Source organism: Ascaphus truei, chromosome 3, assembly GCF_040206685.1.
Source record: "Ascaphus truei isolate aAscTru1 chromosome 3, aAscTru1.hap1, whole genome shotgun sequence".
NCBI classification, from domain to species: Eukaryota; Metazoa; Chordata; class Amphibia; order Anura; family Ascaphidae; genus Ascaphus; species Ascaphus truei.
In genome coordinates this window covers 384521783-384543635 of record NC_134485.1, presented here as the reverse complement: position 1 = coordinate 384543635, position 21853 = coordinate 384521783, and the positions used below count along the sequence as shown (strand labels likewise).

General features: G+C 43.4%; 1 protein-coding gene across 6 annotated transcripts in view; it reads left to right on the top strand.

The window, feature by feature from the left end:
• The window catches only part of GRIA4 (glutamate ionotropic receptor AMPA type subunit 4), a 443069-nt gene that overhangs the window by 417005 nt on the left and 4211 nt on the right, over window positions 1-21853 (top strand). Inside the window, exon 16 of one of the 6 annotated variants that reach the window (XM_075592393.1) lies at window positions 20530-20602. The exons of the other annotated variants lie outside the window; for them this stretch is intronic. Within the exon in view, the coding sequence (XP_075448508.1) occupies window positions 20530-20602 (73 nt within the window). The remainder of the gene's footprint in view (window positions 1-20529; window positions 20603-21853) is intronic. 6 annotated transcript variants of the gene reach the window in all.

Here is a 21853-nt window from a genome sequence, read left to right as displayed (position 1 = left end):
AGTGGGTGATGCAATGTGTCATGCAGTGTTGTGACCTGTCTGTCTAGTGGTTATGCTTGCTTATAAAAAAAGCTTTCTATTTTGGAATAACTCAGTGCTCAGTGGTTCCGTATTTTATTGGCTGCAGATGTACAGTGTATGTTGTAAATAGACATCTGCATTGCAATATGTTTCTATAGACTAAAAAAAATGATCACTCTGTAAATCAATTATGATTCTACGATTTAAAAAAAAATCTACTTTAAATACAAACTTTAGTTTTTTAGTAATCGATCCAATTTTCATTTCTATTTTCTCGTTTTTTTAATTCTGATCTTTTTCCAGCAATTTGTAGTCTGTCTGTCATTTTTGTAGGCACAGTGCAAACTCAGATTGCACTGCATTTGATATTCGATGCAGATAAAAATGTATATTAATATTTTTACCCTTCATTTGTTGAATATTTTTCATGCATGTTATTATTTGAGGATTGTTTACACATATTAGTTGTAAATAGAAAATATTTACAGCCAGCATTAATTTTTTACATTTTTATAGTGCCTATGGGAAAGGACTTCTTGGAATATCATAAGTTGTGCTTTTCATAAATTTGGCTCATTGAAACATTCTCATTCTGCTAGTGGTTTCATTAGTTTTGGAAGTGCTTCGAAAAACAGGCAATTTCCATACCTATATTTATTTGTGAGTTTAAGTTTATATTTGGTCATTTTCATAATGATTTGGGATGAAGGCCCATATTTGCTAAGCAAACTATTCCATAGAACGCCTTCCAGTCCATGCAAGTGCTGCTATTCCAGAGGACACCTTGCGGTGTCAAAATGTGGGAGAGTACCACTTTGTAAATATGGGCCGAAGTCCCGGCTGTTTCTTGTTTTATACATAATATTACATTTAAAAAGCATAGAAATGAGTGATAAATTAGCGGTGATCATACCATCTGCATAAGAAATGAACAAATTTTCTATTGAAAAATAGAAAATGTTGCAAGGATTCTAATGATGTTTCATTCAAGCAGGAAAGACTGCAGGGGAGGAAGCCTGAGACAGGGTATCTGAGTTGGCTATCCTCCTTTAAGTATTCCCTCCACTCGGGATACTAATGACTGTGCTTAGGGGGGTTGAAATAAATAATAGATAATTGGTTAGACTCACTTTTAATACTACTGGCCCCCCTAAAAACAAAATAAATAATACAAACCTGATTTATTTCAGTTTCCTGTTTGTACAGAGGAAGGTTTTCTGTATGACTACTATTATGCCATTAGATTGATAAATTACGGACTTCAACAAAGTCTGTACAAGTATGAAACTGCAATAAATAAATACTTCTCTACTTGTACTGAAAATCTCGCATTGATTTTGCACAAAATCTGTACAAGTTTAGAAAAGTGAGGAATGTTATTGAAAGCGCTCACATTCGCTTTGGAGTTTTGCCGGCACGAATGAGGCAAATGATATATCTTCATTTCCCCTAAATCATAACCTTTGTAAAATTGGCACCAACATTAACATCTGTGTCTGTTTGCAGTTTACTTTTTAACATGAATGTTCTAATTGGCAAAAATATTGGCCACTTTCAAACTAAAGAATCTGTAGTCAGTTTTCATAATAGTAAATTCATATAATATGAAAATAAAGTCTAATGCAGACATACACAGTACTGTAGAAACCCTGCAGCTATCTACTCAATGTGGCAATGCAGGAATATTAACAGCGCAACCTTAGAAAAGTTTATAGGGTGGTCAAATGTTCAGTGCAATCCTGTTCTGAATTAGCTTTAATATCTATTTAATCTCAGCTCATAATTCAAAATGCATGATCCGTGTTGTTTTTAGTTTTCAAGTTGTCCACTCTACTGTAACTGAGTGTTTGGCATTTTTATTTTGTTTTTCTAGTCTTCCATAAAGCAAATTGTAATAGTACAATTTGATTTATTTTCCATTAAATCAAATAAAAATTTTAAAAAATCGTAGTAGCAAACTAAAATAGTATTCATTAGTATACTATAATAAAAGCAAGTAAATGAAAAAGAAAGACAAGGATAATCAAGTAAGAGCTGCAAGATTTTCATACTCAGACCATATTTCTCCCATATTGCACAAAAATTCAGGTTTATGTCATTCCCTATGTCTATCAAGGAAGTGTTACAAATGGTGGGTTCTTAGTTGTAATGATCAGTATTCTGCAGGGCTTTGAAAAGCTGCAACCTTTTGGTACATAACTTTATTCATTAAAGTTGAATTTGTTGGGCAAGGTAGTGCATTTGCTCTCATCAAACAGTTAAGCACCAGTTATTAGTCACCAGTTAGAGTAAAGGTCATCCAAGTTGTTGTCACATTACATGTATGACAATGGTTTGAATGAGTTAATTGATTTCATAACAACATACCTAAACATTAAAAAATACTAGGCCAACGGGTTTCTCCGTCAGGGTCTTCTCAAGAGCTAGTATGTTTGTCTCTTTTTATCTCCCAGTACTTATTTTCTACTTGCTGAGGTTTTACTGAATATATGGACTTTCGTTGTCTAAATACAGTAAAAAAGATGATATCTATCTATATCTTCAATTTGTTGCCAAGTGATTTAGCAATTTTTGTTGAGTCCTCAGTGTTTCTGGCGACTTGTTATGCTTGGGAACACTTTGGAAAATTCCCAGAGTACCCGTCACCCCTTTTTTTCCAGACAGACCCTGTTCGCAAGTCCTTACACTACCAGATAAAATACTTATATACCTCTATTAGGATTAAAATTCTCATTTACCTCTATTAGGAGGGAGAAAGACCACATTGGATCTATATCCAGCAGAATGAAAGGACCTACTAGCTTGGGAAGTGGGAAAATATATATTTTGTGGGGGCTCAGGGGTTCCCAAAAAGAGCTTGCTGGGGTTTTGGGTTTTGTTAACCTATTCTCAGCTGTTGGAGGTTAGTGGCTCCTCTTTCCTAGGTTTTAAGCCCACCCCTCCCCACTTCTCAAGTTAGTAGGTCCTTTCATTCTGCTGGATATAGATCCATGTGGTCTTTCTCCCTCCTAATAGAGGTAAATGAGAATTTTAATTCTAATAGAGGTATGTTAGTATTTTATCTGGTAGTGTTAGGGCCTTGTCGTGGCCCGCAAGCTTACAATGCTTTGGCCAAAGGGTTAAACTAAATGACCCTTTTTCAAGAGAATATATAAGTATTTTACTGTGTATTTTTGTCACTTTGGATGTAGCATTGGGCTTCTCTGTCGTCTGTTTTTACAGAAACTGATTTAACAATGAAACTCCCATTTAAGTCAATAAGAGTTTTTGTGCGATATTGCTGCAATCAGTATTACCTCAGTTTAATTAATAACCCTTCAGTACACCTACTGCTTTCAAATAAATATTGCATAACAGACATAAGCAGCCATGGCACTGATGCCCACTGTAGATAACTCCAAAAAGTTTGCTGAAATTTTTTTAACTTAAGGTGCTTTCACGTGCCGGGAGGCGACCTACGGACTATTACTTTTTTAATATATATGGACTAAATGCTGCAAAACCTCTAAACTAAATGAAAATAAAATCTTCAAAAGGAGCAGACGTAAAAGTTGAATGCATGTCCGGAGTTGAAGTTACAATAGTTCCAGTTTTTTGTTTCACACAAGGGGAGGAGATATGTAGCTAGCAGTTCAATAAGGATGCATAAGAATTCAGATACAATATGAACATACTGTATTTCATATTGTGTTTTTTTTTAATATTTGTAAATGCATACTGTACATATTTGATATATGTATGTAAGTGGCGGATATATGATAACTTACCCTCTCTTAAGATTACTCTGCCAAAGTAACACATATTTACTGAGAACGCTTAATGTGCTTTCCTAAAGTATGTCTATTTAATGTCCAATGAAGCACCGTGAAAAAGCTTAAACTCCCATACCCCCCACCCCACCCCACCCCCACACACACACACAACATGAGAATGGGGCAAAAAGACAGAGATAGCTTTCCTTTTCACCATATAAAAATAGTTTTTTTCAATAAGGAGAGTTAAAAATCATCACCTGGTAAATAATAATAATAAAATAAAGGCTCTTGGAATTAAGAATGGCTAACATTGAAACTGTGGGAGAAGGTCAAGGTGAGACAATAAATAAACAACAATAGTTTAAATAAAAGGGGAAGGTTACCAGTTAAAACTGTCAAAACTGAGCAGAGACATTCCCCTAATGCCTGAATGCTACAGTATTACCAGTGAAGAACTATGGGTGTTCAGTTCTAGAGCCAGGAGCAAATGGAATGTAAGCGCATGTTCACCTCTTTGCAATTGATCTAGGGGCTAATATAGAATTGGTTATCAACAGTGGAGTTGTTGCACAAAGTAATTGCACAGGCACTAAGTAGCAGTTTGAACATCGTAAAAATAAGACTCCGATTTAGATTTGGCCAATCATAGGTGCAAAACACTGTTTGCATGGGGTTGGTTAATCTAAGGAATGAAGGAAGGCATGAGCAGAGGAATCTAAGCCTAAATCACACCTGTCTAATATTGGCGTCAAATTGGTTTAAGGTGCAAATTTAGCTACAGTATAGGAACCCAACATTTCCATGACTTTTTTTTTAGAAGCCAAGTCTGTAATTGCTGCTTTTTTCATACGCCGTCACTTCCTGGCCATGCTTGCTCTTCAGGAGAAGAAAAAAAAACCTAGACCTCATGGAAGAAGAGAGAATTTATAGAGTTTGAGTTATTGGATTTGGCATGCCTGATGTACTCAATGATTTCCTCTCCGTTAAATATGTGTTTTCTTTTCCTCTCGGCATACTGGCTGCTTGTTCCGTCCGTTATGATATTTCAGCGATTACTTCTGCTATTAAGAGTTTGAAGATTTGTTGCAGACTGAAGGGAGATCTCAAAAAGTTAAATTTGATAGTTTCCTGACGTGTTAAATTTAAATGAATTAATACATCAAATGTAAATTTACACACACGTAAAAAATTACGCATACCGGTACATAGCCAGTGGTGCTAATATAAGACCTCATTATAATATTTAAGAACAGTTGTTTGTGAGTATGCTGCGCCAACCTCTAAATTAAAGTCTTATTACTGAAAGAGCAATGGTGCAGCAATATCTTCTTTATGACATCGCTATTTTGTGACTACTGAGCATCTAAATCATGCCCATACTATATAACTGATGAACTATCTAATTATATAAAATGATTGATCTACTGTTCACTACTTAGATCTAAAAGCATGCATTTGGACTAGAAATAGATTATGAACCATAAAAAGGAAAGAGTTTTGGAATTCTTAGAAATGATAATACAATATGTAACAAATCAGTGTAAAAGGCATGTGGGACTTTGTACTTTACAGGAATAGGTAATGGCAACAAACAGAAATACATGGGGGTGCCACTTCACAAAGAGCATTGTGTCCAGTTATGGTGGCAATGTCTCCAGAAGAACATGAGTATTTTACAGGAAGTCCAAACCAGAATAACCACTGTAATGTTTATATTTAATAACGTAATAGCAAAGCTTAATGAATGCTAGCCATGTGCATCCTGGGAGTATGAAGGACATAATAGAAGTTTGGCTAAAGTATAAATATTGTCCTGGAGTACAGCATTTTCAAAGGAAGACATGTTAAAACAAGAATTTGCAATAATACAGATGGAAGATTAAAGACAATGGAAAATTATGAGAAAGCAAACAGAGATGGCGGCGACAAATATAGTTAAATAGTTCTCAAATACTAGATTTCTTTGTATCAAGGCAATCTTGAGGCAAACCAGGGCACTTCCACCCGGTACCAATGTACCTATGTATGAAAAAATTTTGCTCTAATTTTCCCCCGTCTGCTCCATGGGGTGTGTCAGTAGGAAGAGTTACACGGTGCCCATATTATAAGGAGATGTATCACCACTCTGCATCTCTGTATGCCACTCTTTTCCGTGTATTTGGCCCAAAATATCCTCCACATCTGATGTGGCGTAAGTCTAACATTCTCCATCAGGTGTAAGAAACTGTTCTACCATATGGCAGAGCTCTGCTCCAAAGAACGGAGCAGTGCGTCTAAACACACTTTTCTCTATGTTTATACGTAGACCCCATTGCATACTCACAAATAACTCAAATTAATGGAATATATTAAAGAGTAAATGTTATGTTAGATTGTCAAGCATTGAAAAGCGTATTTAGAACAAAATAAAAAATGAAATACATTTGGTTTGGGTCAGATTAAGTGACCTACATTTAGTTCAGATCATTATTCAGAGGAGTTTGCACAAATTTAGGGTGAGATGCTCAAATCTCTGGTAAATCAGGTCTCATATCATGACATTACCTAAAACAGGAAAGAGATTTTAAGTTCCCTGAGCTAATTATGTAAAAAAATAATATATATATATATATATATATAATCCAAAAATTAAATAGACGATACCGTTCTGTGGCTAACGAAATGCTTTTATTTGTGCGAGCTTTCGAGATACACTGATCTCTTCTTCCGGCGATGTTACAATGAATGAAGCAAGCAAAGGGTATACTTAAAAACAGTGTCTCTTGGAATGTTATCTGTGCTTGTCCTTCCCCCGGTGTGGATGTGATTTATGGCTAGAGGTGTTAAATGGTTCCTGAAAGTTAGTGATGTAAGAGTGTGTGTGTGTTTATCTGTGTGAATATAAATTAATGGAGAGCCCACTGTGTATACAGTGCTTTACAAAAGGTGTGTGTGGAGTGGGAGTTAATATTAATGGTGTGGGTAGGTGTGGAAATGTGAGAGATAGTAGCATAACTAAAAGTGTGTGTAGATACTATGTGGTCCCTATTGGTGTATAGGGATGGAAAACAAGGAGTATTTGTATGTGTGGAGCACGCTGGGACTCAGAGGGCCGCGTGGGCTATGCCGCGGAGGGCCGGTAGGTGTGGGGGTCTGGGGGGGAGGAAATGGATGCCGGTGGTGGGAGGTAAGGAGCAGGTTGCGGCTGGACTCGCCATTGCTAGGGGACGTGTAGGGCTTCCGGCCACCTCTTCCTTCCTTCCCTCCTCACTCCCTCCCTCCCGATCAGGGGCGCAGCGGCCATTTTTTTTTAAAATTAGCGCGACCCCGGTTCTAGCGCGGTCGGATCGGGTGGCCCCCGAGGACCGCGCTATAACGGGGTTTAGCTGTATGTATATAGTCATGTGAAAAAGAAAGTACACCCTCTTTGAATTCCATGGTTTTACATATCAGGGCATAATAACAATCATCTGTTCCTTAGCAGGTCTTAAAATTAGGTAAATACAACCTCAGATGAACAACAACACGACAACACTGTGTCATGATTTATTTTAACAAAAATAAATCCAAAATGGAGAAGCCATGTGTGAAAAACTAAGTACACCTTATGATTCAATAGCTTGTAGAACCACCTACTGCAATAACTTGAAGTAATCGTTTTCTGTATGACTTTATCAGTCTCTAACATCATTGTGGAGGAATTTTGGCCCACTCTTCTTTACAATGTTGCTTCAGTTCATTGAGGTTTGTGGGAATTTGTTTATGCACAGCTCTCTTAAGGTCCAGCCACAGCATTTCAATCGGGTTGAGGTCTGGACTTTGACTGGGCCATTGCAACACCTTGATTCTTTTCTTTTTCAGCCATTCTGTTGTAGATTTGCTGGTGTGCTTGGGATCATTGTCCTGTTGCATGACCCAATTTTGGCCAAGCTTTGGCTGTCGGACAGATGGCCTCACATTTGACTCTAGAATACTTTGGTATACAGAGGAGTTCATGGTCGAATCAATAACTGCAAGGTTCCCAGGTCCTGTGGCTGCAAAAACAAGCCCAAATTATCACCCCTCCACCACCGTGCTTGACAGTTGGTATGAGGTGTTTGTGCTGATATGCTGTGTTTGGTTTTCGCCAAACGTAGCGCTGTGCATTATGGCCAAACATCTCACTTTTGTCTCGTCTTTCCAAAGGACATTGTTCCAGAAGTCTTGTGGCTTGTTCAGATGCAACTTTGCAAACCTAAGCCGTGCTGCCATGTTCTTTTTAGAGAGAAGAGGCTTTCTCCTGGCAATAGCAGAAATGTACTACCCTTCCAAACAAACCATACTTGTTCAGTCTTTTTCTAATTGTACTGTCAGGAACTTTAACATTTAACATGCTAACTGAGGCCTGTAGAGTCTGAGATGTAACTCCTGGGTATTTTGCAATTTCCCTGATCATTGCACGGTCTGACCTTGGGGTGAATTTTCTGGGATGTCCACTCCTGGGAAGATTGGCAACTGTCTTTAATGTTTTCCACTTTTGAATAATCTTTCTCACTGTAGAATGATGGACTTTAAATTGTTTGGAAATTGCCTTATAACCCTTCCCAGATTGATGGGCAGCAACAATTGCTTCTCTAAGATCATTGCTGATATCTTTCCTCCTTGGCATTGTGTTAACATACACCTGAATGCTCCAGACCAGCAAACTGCTAAAACTTCGGCTTTTATAGAGGTGTCACACTTGCTGATGATCAATTTATCAAGGGCATTTGATTAGCAGCACCTGTCTTAGCATCTTAATTCCTATGGAACCAGTAAGGGTGTACTTAGTTTTTCACACATAGTTTCTCCATTTTGGCTTTATTTTTGTTAAATAAATCATGACACAGTGTAATATGTCATGTGTTGTTGTTCATCTGAGGTTGTATTTACCTAATTTTTAGACCTGCTAAGGAACAGATGATTGTTATTATGTCCTGATATGTAAAACCATGGAATTCAAAGCGTGTGTACTTTCTTTTTCACATGACTGTGTGTATATATATATATATATATATATATATATATATATATATATATACACAGTGGTTGACAAATCACCAAAAAATCTACTCGCCACACAAAAAAATCTACTCGCCACCTAGTACCAAACGTGTGCTGCTTGGGCCAATATTTACTCGCCCGGGGGTTAAATCCACTCGCCCGGGGCGACCAAATGTATAGGTTTGTCGAACACTGTATATATATATATATATATATATATATATATATATATATATATAGCAACTGTAAATATTACTGTATATTCATTTGCTTGTCTTAGACAGGTCTGCAACCCTGTCTTTCACCATTATCGCCTAGCACACAGCACTTCCACTGCAGCAAGGGATTCTGGGAAATGACATGCAAATGAGCACACAGTGCCACCTTTTATCTCAAGCTCACATTACATGAACAACCCTTAGCCAATGCATGCTGCTTTAGATACAGCTTTTAAGCAAGGGCTTAGGAGATGCAAAGCCAATAAACCCACTCACAGACATGTTTCAACCTTGATGGGTATCATCAGTGTGAGGTTGGTTGCTGGCATTTGCTGGTTTGAGATTAAGAGTAGGTAATCACACATTTTAATCTGGTTTGTAACTGTTTCATAAGCCCATAATATATATTATCTTTAACTGTGCATGCAATATCTTTTATATAATGTATACCCTGCTCATTTATGTAACTGTATTTGTAAACATGTATTATTTGTCTTAACTCTGTGCCCAGGACATACTTGAAAACGAGAGGTAACTCTCAATGTATTACTTCCTGATAAAATATTTTATATAAATAAATAAAATCACCACACTTCATTTCCCAGAATCCCTTTGTGCAGTTTAAGTGCTGTGTGTTGGGTGATAATGGTGAAAGACAGGGTTGCAGACCTGTCTAAGACATGCAAATGAATATACAGTAATATTTACAGTTGCTATATGCTTTACTGTGGAGGGTTTTTGTCACTTTTTTTACCCACCATAACCTTAATAGGTGTGGTGATTATATATATATATATATATATATATATATATATATGTAACGGGTCTTCCCTATGACTACCGCCGCTACTACGTGCTGTGCAACCTGTGTGGCTCTCAGGAGCCTAAGCCTCCGCTTGGGGAACCTGGGGTACATCTTTATCATACATCTCTACACATACATCTCATACAACGCCTCCACCTGGGAGGGATCCCAACGGAGTGGGAGGAGGCCCTCACAGGAACAACCACACAACACTACAGAATATAAAACAGGACGGGCTTTACTGCATGGAAACACACAAATCACGTAACAGCATAGCATCAAAACAGCATAACATCAAAACAGCATAACAGCATATTGCGCCACTGGGACGCTAACCACACTATGCGTCACGGCGGACGCTATCACCTCTAGGCGTCACGGCGGACGCTAACCACCTCTAGGCGTCACGGCGGACGCTAACCACCTCTAGGCGTCACGGCGGACGCTAACCACCCACAGTGTGACGCCACCCTGTGTCCAGTAACCCCCACCCAAATGTCTCGTGTTCTCGAAGTCAAATACCACTGTACAGGTGTGTGTGTGACTGCGCAGCCACTATGTTTGGTGATAGGCCTGGTTGGTGCACGTGAGATACAGGTTACCTGCCCGGGCTCCAGCCACGGGTACCGCGATATAAATCCACACGATCCGACGGGGTCCTCCACACCGCGTGGGTTGAAAGTCCCGCGCAACAATGTCACTCCTTGTCGCAGGGTCTTGGGTGGTGTTCTGAGCCCAGAACCCACCTCACAGGGCCGCACGGCTTCAACACTGTGTCCCTGTCTATTCAACCAATAAATGGGGCAGTGTCCCTATCTAGGGCCTGTCCCTAAGCTCCACAAGCTAATAGATGGCTCAGGACCTAACTGGGACCTTGGGGGCTGCTGGCCTAATGCAGAGGGTCACTCACCCCTGCATCTACCTCCTACCCCTAGCTGGTCCGGATCCTGAGTGAATGCGTGGCTGCAAAACCCCGCGAAATGTATCTCTTGCTAGCAGGGGAATCTGGCCTTCTGATAGGCTCCCTGGCATGCTCATCTCGCGCATGCGCGAACTATCTGGTCCTCCCGCGCTGGGTTGGGGCACTGCGCATGCGCAACAGCCCTAACATGGCGGCGCCCTGCTTCCCGAGCCGCCGGGCCGGTAGCAACGCGATCGCGGCCTTACCGACGGCCCGATCGCGTCCCCGGCAACCGGCCTGCTCGCCGCTCGCGTCCCTAGCTACCAGGGATCGCTCCTTCGCGCACACGGCCCCCCCTCACTCCCTCGTACACAGCGTCGCCCGAAAGGGAGGAGGGGGTCAGCCATGACAGGGGGGAACCTGGCTACATCCTCCCCCTGGTGAGAACTCCAACGTCCTCGCTTGAACCACATAACCTTCCAACAGTGTACAAACTTATATAATAAAAATGCAGTGTTAAAGTACAACTTAACGATTACTCTAAACGAGATTGTACAGTTCAACAAACATATTGATAACTGAGGCTAGCTTGGCTTTAGCTTGCTGCTGAGACTCATAGTGAGGTGCCCCTAATGAATCATAAGCCACTCTAGTGGGAGGGCGTCGCACTCTCTGACTCCTGCGAGTCTCAGTTTCCATTTCTTCCTCTTGAGACAGACCATCGTAGGCTTGAGGCCTAGACTCTCTGGCAGAGGGTGAACCAGTTTGGGGAAAGTCTCTTTGCAACTGAACATTGTCTCTTTGAGGCACAAAACTCGGAGTGGTAGGATCTAGTGATTGAGTACTTGGTGAAAATTCCAATGGCGGTACTTTGTCAGCTGGCCCCTTACTTGTTGCGCCTTCGGGAGGTGCCCACCAGTCTCGGTTGGATGTTCCCTCCAAAGGATCCTGAATGGTCTCATCTATGGGGCCGGGATTCGCAATAGCCTCTTCAGGCTCACTGTCGTTCATTACTGTTTCTGTTTCAGGTTCACTTTCTCCCAGTTGGGAGATAGGTAACAAGTGGTTTCGGTGCCAAACTTTTACTTTGCCATTCACATCACGTATGCGATAAACAGGGAGGCCCGGCATTTGGGACTCTACTTGAAAAGGCCCTTCCCTCCAGCGATCAGCTAACTTGTGCTTGCCTGGAATCCCTAAGTTGCGTAGGAGAACTGCGTCTCCTGGTTGGAGCGCTCTATAGCGTACTTTGTGGTCGTACCGTCTTTTATTATTGGCATTCAATCGAGCGGTGGCTCTTTCAGCTAACTGATAGGCACGGTGCAGACTGTCCTGGAGTCTCTGCACATATCGATAATGAGCCATGTTGGGTATCCCGTCGGTAGATACCCGTAGGCGGATGTCGATTGGCAGTCTGGCCTCTCTCCCGAACATCATGAAGTAGGGGGTGTATCCGGTGGACTCGTGCCTAGTGCAATTGTAGGCATGCACCAAGGCCTCAACATGTTTACTCCATTCTCCTTTTTGGGAATTTTTCAGAGTGCCTAGCATGTCCAGCAATGTCCGATTAAATCTTTCAGGGAGAGCATCTCCCTCCGGGTGGTAGGGAGTAGTCCTGGACTTTTGAATGTTCAACAGTGTTAGCAACTCTTTGATCAGCTTGCTCTCAAAATCCCGTCCCTGGTCAGAGTGCATCCTGCTGGGCAGACCATAATGCACAAAATACTTCTCCCACAGCACTTTAGCCACTGTGGTGGCCTTCTGGTCCTTCGTGGGGAAGGCTTGAGCGTATCGAGTGTAGTGATCTGTCACTACTAGCACATTTCCTATACCCTTTGAATCTGGCTCTATGCACAAAAAGTCCATACAAACTAAATCCATAGGCCCAGCACTTTTGAGATGGCCCACTGGAGCAGCACGGGTGGGAAGGGTCTTCCTATGAATGCACCGTAGACATTTTCTGCAGTGTTGTTCAATTGACTCCCGCATCCTAGGCCAGAAGAACCGGTCTCGCACTAAACCCAAGGTCTTATCCACCCCCAAATGTCCATGATCATCATGTAGTGATCTTAAAACGAGACCTTGCATACGCCGAGGTAGAAATAGTTGTCGACGGTCAGGATGATTGTGGAATTGAACAACCCTATAGAGTAGGCCGTTATCCATCTCAAACTTATCCCATTCTCTCATGAGAAGACCCACATCCTCGCGAGGAGCCCGTTTCACCAGTGCAGAGTCATTTTTGTGTAGGGCCTCGCGGACAGCCTTAGCCGCAGGATCATGTGTCTGTGCTAGTACCAGTTCCTTCACCGTGAAGATGACGTCTTGTGTTAGACCCATGCCATCAGGGTGGCAGTAAGCTTCTGGAAGGGCTTGAGGTCGACACCCTAAAGAATCCACTACTCGTAGCTCGGAGAATGCCACTCGGTCGTTTACAATAGCAGCAGTGGAACACATAGCTCTCATTCCTGGTCCTGGAATTTCTTCCCAAGGGCCATCGTCGACGGTCTCGCCCAGTCCCGATCTCCTAGATAGAGCATCGGCTCCTATATTGAGAGGTCCAGGCTTATATTTCATAGAAAACTGGTAATTGGCGAGGGTGGCCAACCATCTGTGACCGGTCGCATCTAATTTGGCCGTGGTTTGTACATAGGTCAGCGGATTGTTGTCTGTTCGGACCTCGAAGGTGACCCCATATAGGTAATCATGTAGTTTGTCAGATATGGCCCATTTGAGGGCGAGGAACTCCAATTTGTGAACTGGATAATTCTTTTCACTGGGAGTCAAACTTCTACTTGCATATGCCACGGGACGAAGCCCAGTGGGGTACTTCTGGTGTAGCACAGCTCCCAATCCGTTAAGGCTGGCATCCACGTGCAGAATGTAAGGCTTCTCCGGGTCAGCATATGCTAGAACGGGAGCCTCTGTTAAACTATTCTTCAGCCTCTTAAATGCTTCCTCACAAGCCGGCGTCCACCGATCCCCGAAGGGGGTCCTGGGGGGGGTCCTCTTCTGCTTGGGTTCCTCTGGATAGACCTTCAGCAGATCGTTCAGCACAGCTGCCTTCTTGGAGTATCCATCCACGAATCTTCTATAATATCCACAGAACCCGAGAAATGACCTCAGCTCCAGCACATTCTCGGGTCTTGGCCAATTCACCACCGCCTCCACCTTGGCCGGGTCGGTGGCCACTCCGTCTGCGGACACGATATGACCCACATAAGTGACCGATGTTCGACAGAAGCGGCACTTATCCAATGAGAGCTTCAGGCCTTCTTTCCCTAAGCGATCCAATACTTTCATCAGCCTAGTCTCGTGTTCTTCAAGGGTGGCTCCGAACACGATTATGTCGTCTAGATAGACCAAACACTCACGCGGACACATATCTCCAATCGTCTTTTCCATAAGCCGTTGGAAAGTGGCTGGAGCGCCACAGATACCTTGGGGCATCCGAGTGAACTGATAAAATCCCAGGGGACAGACGAACGCCGTCTTTTCTTGATCAGTAGGGCTCATCGGAACCTGGTAATACCCAGATCGAAGGTCCAACACGCTAAACCACTGGCTTCCGGACAGTGCGCTGAGAATCTCCTCTATTCGGGGTAGCGTGTATTGGTCAGGCACAGTACGTCTGTTCAACGTTCTGTAGTCCACGCACAATCGAACAGACCCATTCTTCTTTCGTACCACCACAATCGGTGAGGCATAGGGACTCCGAGATCCGGTCACTATGCCGGCCGTTTCCATCTCGTTCAGGACACCCCGCACATCCTCCACATCTCTGGGAGCTAAGCGGCGCGACCTTTCCCTAAATGGCGTGTCATCATTCAGACGAATCGTGTGCTGAGCGCTTCTGCTGCATCCCACGTCCATCTCACTAGTAGAGAACACATCTCGTCTCTCTCTCAACTGAGCACATAGCTTCTCTTTCCATGCTTCTCCCAGGGGAGACTCTCCGAAGTCGAATTGTAGTGCCTCGGCCTCTTCTCCCACACGGGCAGTGTGAACGGTCACTGGATCGTCTACAGGATCCACAGGATAAATTCTACCCAACCTTTGTCCTACTTCCAGCGGCACGGTATGGGGAGACATGTTCTGGATAGACACGGTAATCTTCCTAGGGACAGTAGATGGCCAATCCCGTACTTCAGGTATCATTCGGTATCCCCACTGATTCTCAGACTCGGGGAGGGTCTCTAGCGAGAAGTATCGGTCGTGTTCGTGCCGACTGGGGTACTTGATCAGCGCTGTCACGTGCCTCACTCCCCCTGGTGGAATCTGCAATAACCCTCGCTCTTGATTAAAGATTTCACCATACTGTTCCTCATACGCCACCCTATAGCATTCTTCCCGCAGACCAGGGGCTATATTCAGGGATGACAACGGTAGCTCACCGGCTTCTTGTAGGAATGAGCGAATCACCGACCTCACAATATCGGCATTCGTGCCTAGTATGATGGGGGCACTGGGATGTTCTCGAGCCTCTGGACAGACCAAAGCTTCCACCAGCATGGGATGCGACTTGTTAGTGTTCAACTGCAAGATATCCAGCTTGACCGCTACTATTCCGTCTATGGGATAATCATCTTTACTCAGTCCCCATAACTTCATCTTTTCGGCTGACTGCAAGGGAAGATGGCTGAGGTGCTGGTCGTAGAATGGACGGTAGATGATGGTCACCTGTGATCCAGTGTCCAGAAGTGCTGAAGAGTATATCCCCTCCACGACGACTCTTATTACAGCGGTGGGCCCTACTCGGCAGTAAGCATCGGCCGGGGGCGTCTCCTCCGTGGAAGGCCCCCCCGACTCCTCGGCAACATCTTCGGGTGTGGTTGATAGGGACGAGCTTGCCTTCCGCACGGTCACGGTGTAGGTCTGGGCCTTAGTGGGGTTTGAACAGTTCCTTGCAACATGGCCCTGCTCGCCACAGTTGAAGCAACGGAAGTCTGGGCGGGGACCCGGACCGTCAAGCGACCTGGGAGCGGACCTAGGCACCTCCGGGGTGGCCGTATCCTTACCGCTCTTGCTCCCCTTTGCTTTGGGCACTGTTGCTTCCTTGGTCTCATCCTTGCGCGGGTCTTTGGCCTTCTTGGGCGTATGCAACCTAGTATAGGCCTCATGACCCTTCACCTCATCCAGTAGGTCTTCTAGAGTAGGGGGGTCTCCCTTCTGTAGCGTGCGTCTGAGCATTATCACGATATGGTGCGTGGGTATGGCTCCCCGCAGGAATTGAGTGCGCCTATACTCATTTACTTCTGAGGCCTGGATGACTTGGCGGGAACGTAGCTCCCACAAGAGCAATTGGATCCGTTGTATGAACTCGGATAGGTCTTCCCCCTCTTTCTGGCGGAGATTGTAATACTTAGTCCATAGTTCACTCACATCATCTTCCTTACCATATGCCCGGGTAAGCGACTCCATCATCTGATGTGCGGTAACCCCCGTATGCTGATCTTTATACATCTTGATGGTAGTGGACGCAGGCGGGCGCAGGCACTCCATGATTCGTTGTCTTTTCACCTCATCAGGACAGGTCCACTCTTCCAGTACCTGTGAAACATATTCCTTCCAAACATCAAAAGCCTCTTCACCAGTGGGAGTAGGGTTTACCCCTGAAAAGAGCTTTAACTTGCGGTATGGCTGAGGGGAAGGGGATTCGTGCTTGGGCCTACCCAGTTGTTGGATGGCCTGGGCTAGTAATTGGATTTCTCCCATTCTACTGGGGCTGGAGCTCCGCCTGCTTGAGCGACAATTAGCACAGGATAATACACTGGCCTCATCCCCGCATACACTTTCTGGTGGGGACAGGGACATGCGCATACTAGTCTCTAGCAGGTCTGTTCTGGGGCTACAGGGTTCGGGTTTTATCGGCATTTCAGGATATATAACAGGACACCCTGAGCTGAGGGCCCCGTGGAAACGCAAGTTGGATGGGCCTTGCTGTGGCGACAATTCACATCCCCCAGTGATTAATACGGTGCACCATGACCCGTCGGGGTCGGAGCGGCGACCCAAGATTCTGGCATCTTCTAAGCCTGGGTACTGCATTAGGATTAAACATAGTTCATAGGATGAGGCATTGGCGGGAACTTGTCCTACAGCAAGGGTTTGTGAGGGCGGGACTTGCCTTTTTACCGCCCACGTGTACACCTCTTGGCGGGAAGGTAACGTGTAACCTAACGACATTTTTGCTGAGTTCGGGCACCCCAGGTCTCAATCTCAGCAGCGCCTCCAAATGTAACGGGTCTTCCCTATGACTACCGCCGCTACTACGTGCTGTGCAACCTGTGTGGCTCTCAGGAGCCTAAGCCTCCGCTTGGGGAACCTGGGGTACATCTTTATCATACATCTCTAGGTGCAACGCCTCCACCTGGGAGGGATCCCAACGGAGTGGGAGGAGGCCCTCACAGGAACAACCACACAACACTACAGAATATAAAACAGGACGGGCTTTACTGCATGGAAACACACAAATCACGTAACAGCATAGCATCAAAACAGCATAACATCAAAACAGCATAACAGCATATTGCGCCACTGGGACGCTAACCACACTATGCGTCACGGCGGACGCTATCACCTCTAGGCGTCACGGCGGACGCTAACCACCTCTAGGCGTCACGGCGGACGCTAACCACCTCTAGGCGTCACGGCGGACGCTAACCACCCACAGTGTGACGCCACCCTGTGTCCAGTAACCCCCACCCAAATGTCTCGTGTTCTCGAAGTCAAATACCACTGTACAGGTGTGTGTGTGACTGCGCAGCCACTATGTTTGGTGATAGGCCTGGTTGGTGCACGTGAGATACAGGTTACCTGCCCGGGCTCCAGCCACGGGTACCGCGATATAAATCCACACGATCCGACGGGGTCCTCCACACCGCGTGGGTTGAAAGTCCCGCGCAACAATGTCACTCCTTGTCGCAGGGTCTTGGGTGGTGTTCTGAGCCCAGAACCCACCTCACAGGGCCGCACGGCTTCAACACTGTGTCCCTGTCTATTCAACCAATAAATGGGGCAGTGTCCCTATCTAGGGCCTGTCCCTAAGCTCCACAAGCTAATAGATGGCTCAGGACCTAACTGGGACCTTGGGGGCTGCTGGCCTAATGCAGAGGGTCACTCACCCCTGCATCTACCTCCTACCCCTAGCTGGTCCGGATCCTGAGTGAATGCGTGGCTGCAAAACCCCGCGAAATGTATCTCTTGCTAGCAGGGGAATCTGGCCTTCTGATAGGCTCCCTGGCATGCTCATCTCGCGCATGCGCGAACTATCTGGTCCTCCCGCGCTGGGTTGGGGCACTGCGCATGCGCAACAGCCCTAACATGGCGGCGCCCTGCTTCCCGAGCCGCCGGGCCGGTAGCAACGCGATCGCGGCCTTACCGACGGCCCGATCGCGTCCCCGGCAACCGGCCTGCTCGCCGCTCGCGTCCCTAGCTACCAGGGATCGCTCCTTCGCGCACACGGCCCCCCCTCACTCCCTCGTACACAGCGTCGCCCGAAAGGGAGGAGGGGGTCAGCCATGACAGGGGGGAACCTGGCTACATATATATATATATATATAGGCAATACAATACCGTGTATGAGACGAATATCAAGAGGCAGCACTCCAATGGATGGTCAAAAAAAGTTTGTATTATGAAGACATCATAACCAACATTTCGGTCCTGAATGCGGGACCTTTCTCAAGGTGATGTGAACTTTGAGAAAGGTCCTGCATGTAGGACCAAAATGTTGGTTATGATGTCTTTATAATACAAACTTTTTTTGACCATCCATTGGAGTGCTGCCTCTTGATATTCGTCTCATACACGGTATCGTATTGCCTAAATTATTCTCTACAGGATTTGCACCCATCATCTTGATTTACCTGACGGAGTGCCTATTGTTCTCATTTAAATGATATATATATATATATAAACCAATCTCATTCAAATAGGATTAACACCACATTATTGTAGCATTACGTTGCGTTATCTTCCAACAATTTGACGTTAAATATGTCTTTTCATTAGTCCAATTTAGACCCAAAAACTATTATTTTGCTGGAGTGGACAGAGAGAGGAGATGGAAGTAGCACCAGGAAATAACGCTGTTGTTTAATCATGCCTAACTGGATTGGCGATGCTATGATAACTCCACATTTGAATATCATTTGCATCTCATTTTCACTAACATCAGTTATAGTTAATGCTATTCTTACAGGAGAAAACCTGGCTTAACACTACGTTATTGTTCTTTGAGGATACAGCATTACCATTAACATGATGTTAAAATAGGTTAAAGTCACGTTAACTGGCTTAAAGGAGCAAATCAAGTCACTTTTTTCTTCATTTTTGAATACAGGTTTGAAGCAGAGGTCTCCGGAGCTGAACCCCACTAATTTCAGCTTCGGGGACACCTGCTCCAGAGATACTTACCTCCAGAGGGGGTGCCGGTATCAACTGCAGTTTTTAGCTTCCTCGTTACATGGGCCAATAGGAAGCCAAACTTGATGATGTCGCAGCTTCCTACTGGCCCTCACGGCCCGGGACCATTGAAAAGCAGGCGTATAGTGAACCCTGGAGCAACTACCGGCGTCCCCTACAGATGCAACTACCACCGGAAGCAGGAGATCTCCGGAGCTTGAATTACTGCGGTTCAGCTCTGGAGACCACCTGCTTCAATTCTGTATTAAAAAAATGAAGGGAAAAAATGACTTGGATTAACTCTTTAACCGTGCTTTGAGCCTTTAGTTGTGATTGAGAATTCTGATGCCAATAAAAATGAAAATATTGTCAGAATTTGAAACATCCTGTTGTTAACCACCATAATATGTGTGTCAACGTGACTTCCTATAATCACTCTCTTAGTCACAAGCTGACACACAAGTCATTAAAGCAGTCAAAATCAATATCTTAATAGACTAATGATGAAAATGTATTTCTTAACGTTAATGTAATGCCATAAATGCTGCATTTTGGCTTGGCACATAGCTGTTAACATTTCTGTAAAACTATGGGCCTCATGCAGAGAGCATCGAATTTTCAAATTGGCGAATTTCATAAAAAGTAGCTTTTTTGGAGAGTTTTATTCTCCATATGCAGAAAAGTTCGAATTCTGCTATGTTTAACATGGATGCGTGTGGCGAGTTTAAATGGGAAAGATGCGCGCTTCAGAAATGTGTAAAGAAAAAATCGCGCATTTTTTGTCCCTTTTGCTATAGGTGGCGAGCGCCATCTTATTGCCAACTTTTCCTGGCGCGGCAAAAATGAGAAAATCGCGCCATTTTCCTGGCGCGAACAGCCGCTACATGCCGTTCGTACCTCTCTGCATTCGGAGAGTAAAAATGGCGAGATGGAGGTTCTCGCCAGCCACGAGGCTAGTTTTAGAAATAGAAAAAAAAATTGGCGCGTTTTTCGTAACTCGCCATTTTCTGCAGTTTTCTGCGCGAAATTGTACAAAAAATGGCGAATTTTGAAATAACGATGCTCTCTGCATGAGGCCCTATGAATGAACTGTGATTACACAGAGACATAAAAATATTCTGAAATAAAAAATGACCACAAAGATCTTTTGATCATATAAATCCTGTTACTTCAATACGTTTGCATGAACTTTAGGGGTGATATATAGTCAGCAATGAGAAAATTGTAGGACAGGGCTCCTCGTTTTTTCACCATCACTATGCATGACAAGCTATAATCAACCACATTTTAATGGATGCAGTTGTTAAATCTATGCTGGGGTCTGAGTTGCATTATAAGATGTCGTTGGCATCTCTGTCCATTCTGCAACAAAACATTGTAATTCTTTACCTTAAGCGTCATGTTATTTTGTTTACGTTCTAGGTGAAGAAAATGCAAGGTTGTTGCAGATCATCAAAAACAGGGCTATTCTCCTTCAGTATACATTACTGTAAAAGTATGTTGGTTTTTAAAGTTTATGATCATTGCAGCATTTCAGTTTTTTTTATTTACTTACCCTCTCAGCAGCTCTCTCTCTCCCCCTGTGACTGCTTGATCATGAGCATGTGCTGTGATGAGTGACTCAAACATTCAAATCCAATCACTTCAAAAATATGGACAGATTACTACTGTCTGCTTTGATTATATAACCATAGTCATGTCTTCAGGTTAAATCCACTTATCCTTTTATGTCATATTTCATCATGTTATCTGTAAGAAAACTATGAATACCAAGATCTTCTCCAATCCTTTTGACTTTTTTTTTTAATTATTTTAAGATTGCATGATTAACAACTGTTTTTACAGTTATTAAAAAAATGGCTGCTTTTGACTTTTTTTTTACAAAGGTTTACAGAATATTTTGTGTTTATTAAAAACATGTTCTGGTGCTGTGATCTTTGAAGTACACCATGTTATCCACTTACAAGTGTTTATAAATAACAATATGGTATGTTATTCCATTTTAATAACAGTGTTAATAATTGATGAGCAGTTGTATCAATTGTTAACATCACCATTTATACTACAGGTTTTGCACCTAGGATAGTGTTTAATTGTTTTGTAAACAATGTTAATGATTTACAGTATGTGCAAATGATCGTGTGAATAATCTGAGACCACAGAAATTGCAAAACTTGCTGGTCTTGAGAAGATACAGTGAGAGAAAAAGGAAGGACATTCCTTAGCAGATCAGGACATTTTTATAGATTTATAGAGTTTTTATTTTTATTTTATTTGTTATCATGTACAACTTCAGTCCCAATAGTCATATGCAGGACAACAATAGCTTCTAGCATTTTTTTGTATTATATTTCTGTAAAATATATGCATGACATTTACTCGACATGTATCTAACCAGCAGTCTCTCTTACAAGCAACCTGTTGCACTAATATGCTGGCAGCAATATAACAGTCCTGAACTGTAGGAAACAGTTGCCTGCAGTAACCATTGTAGACCACACTAAAGTATTCTGTCATCAGTGGAATATTTTTAGAACATCTCCTATAATGATATCCAGCCTTGAGAAAGTCTCACAGAACAAAATATCACTTTGGTTATTGCTTTAAAACTCAGTGCTAATGAGCATTTTTAAACCATTATTTTATAATGTATAAATATTAATTCATTTAGCAATAACTATTATTGCGAAACATTGAAACGTAATAGCCCTTTTGCCGAATGCAGTGAATATTAGCTTATTTATAT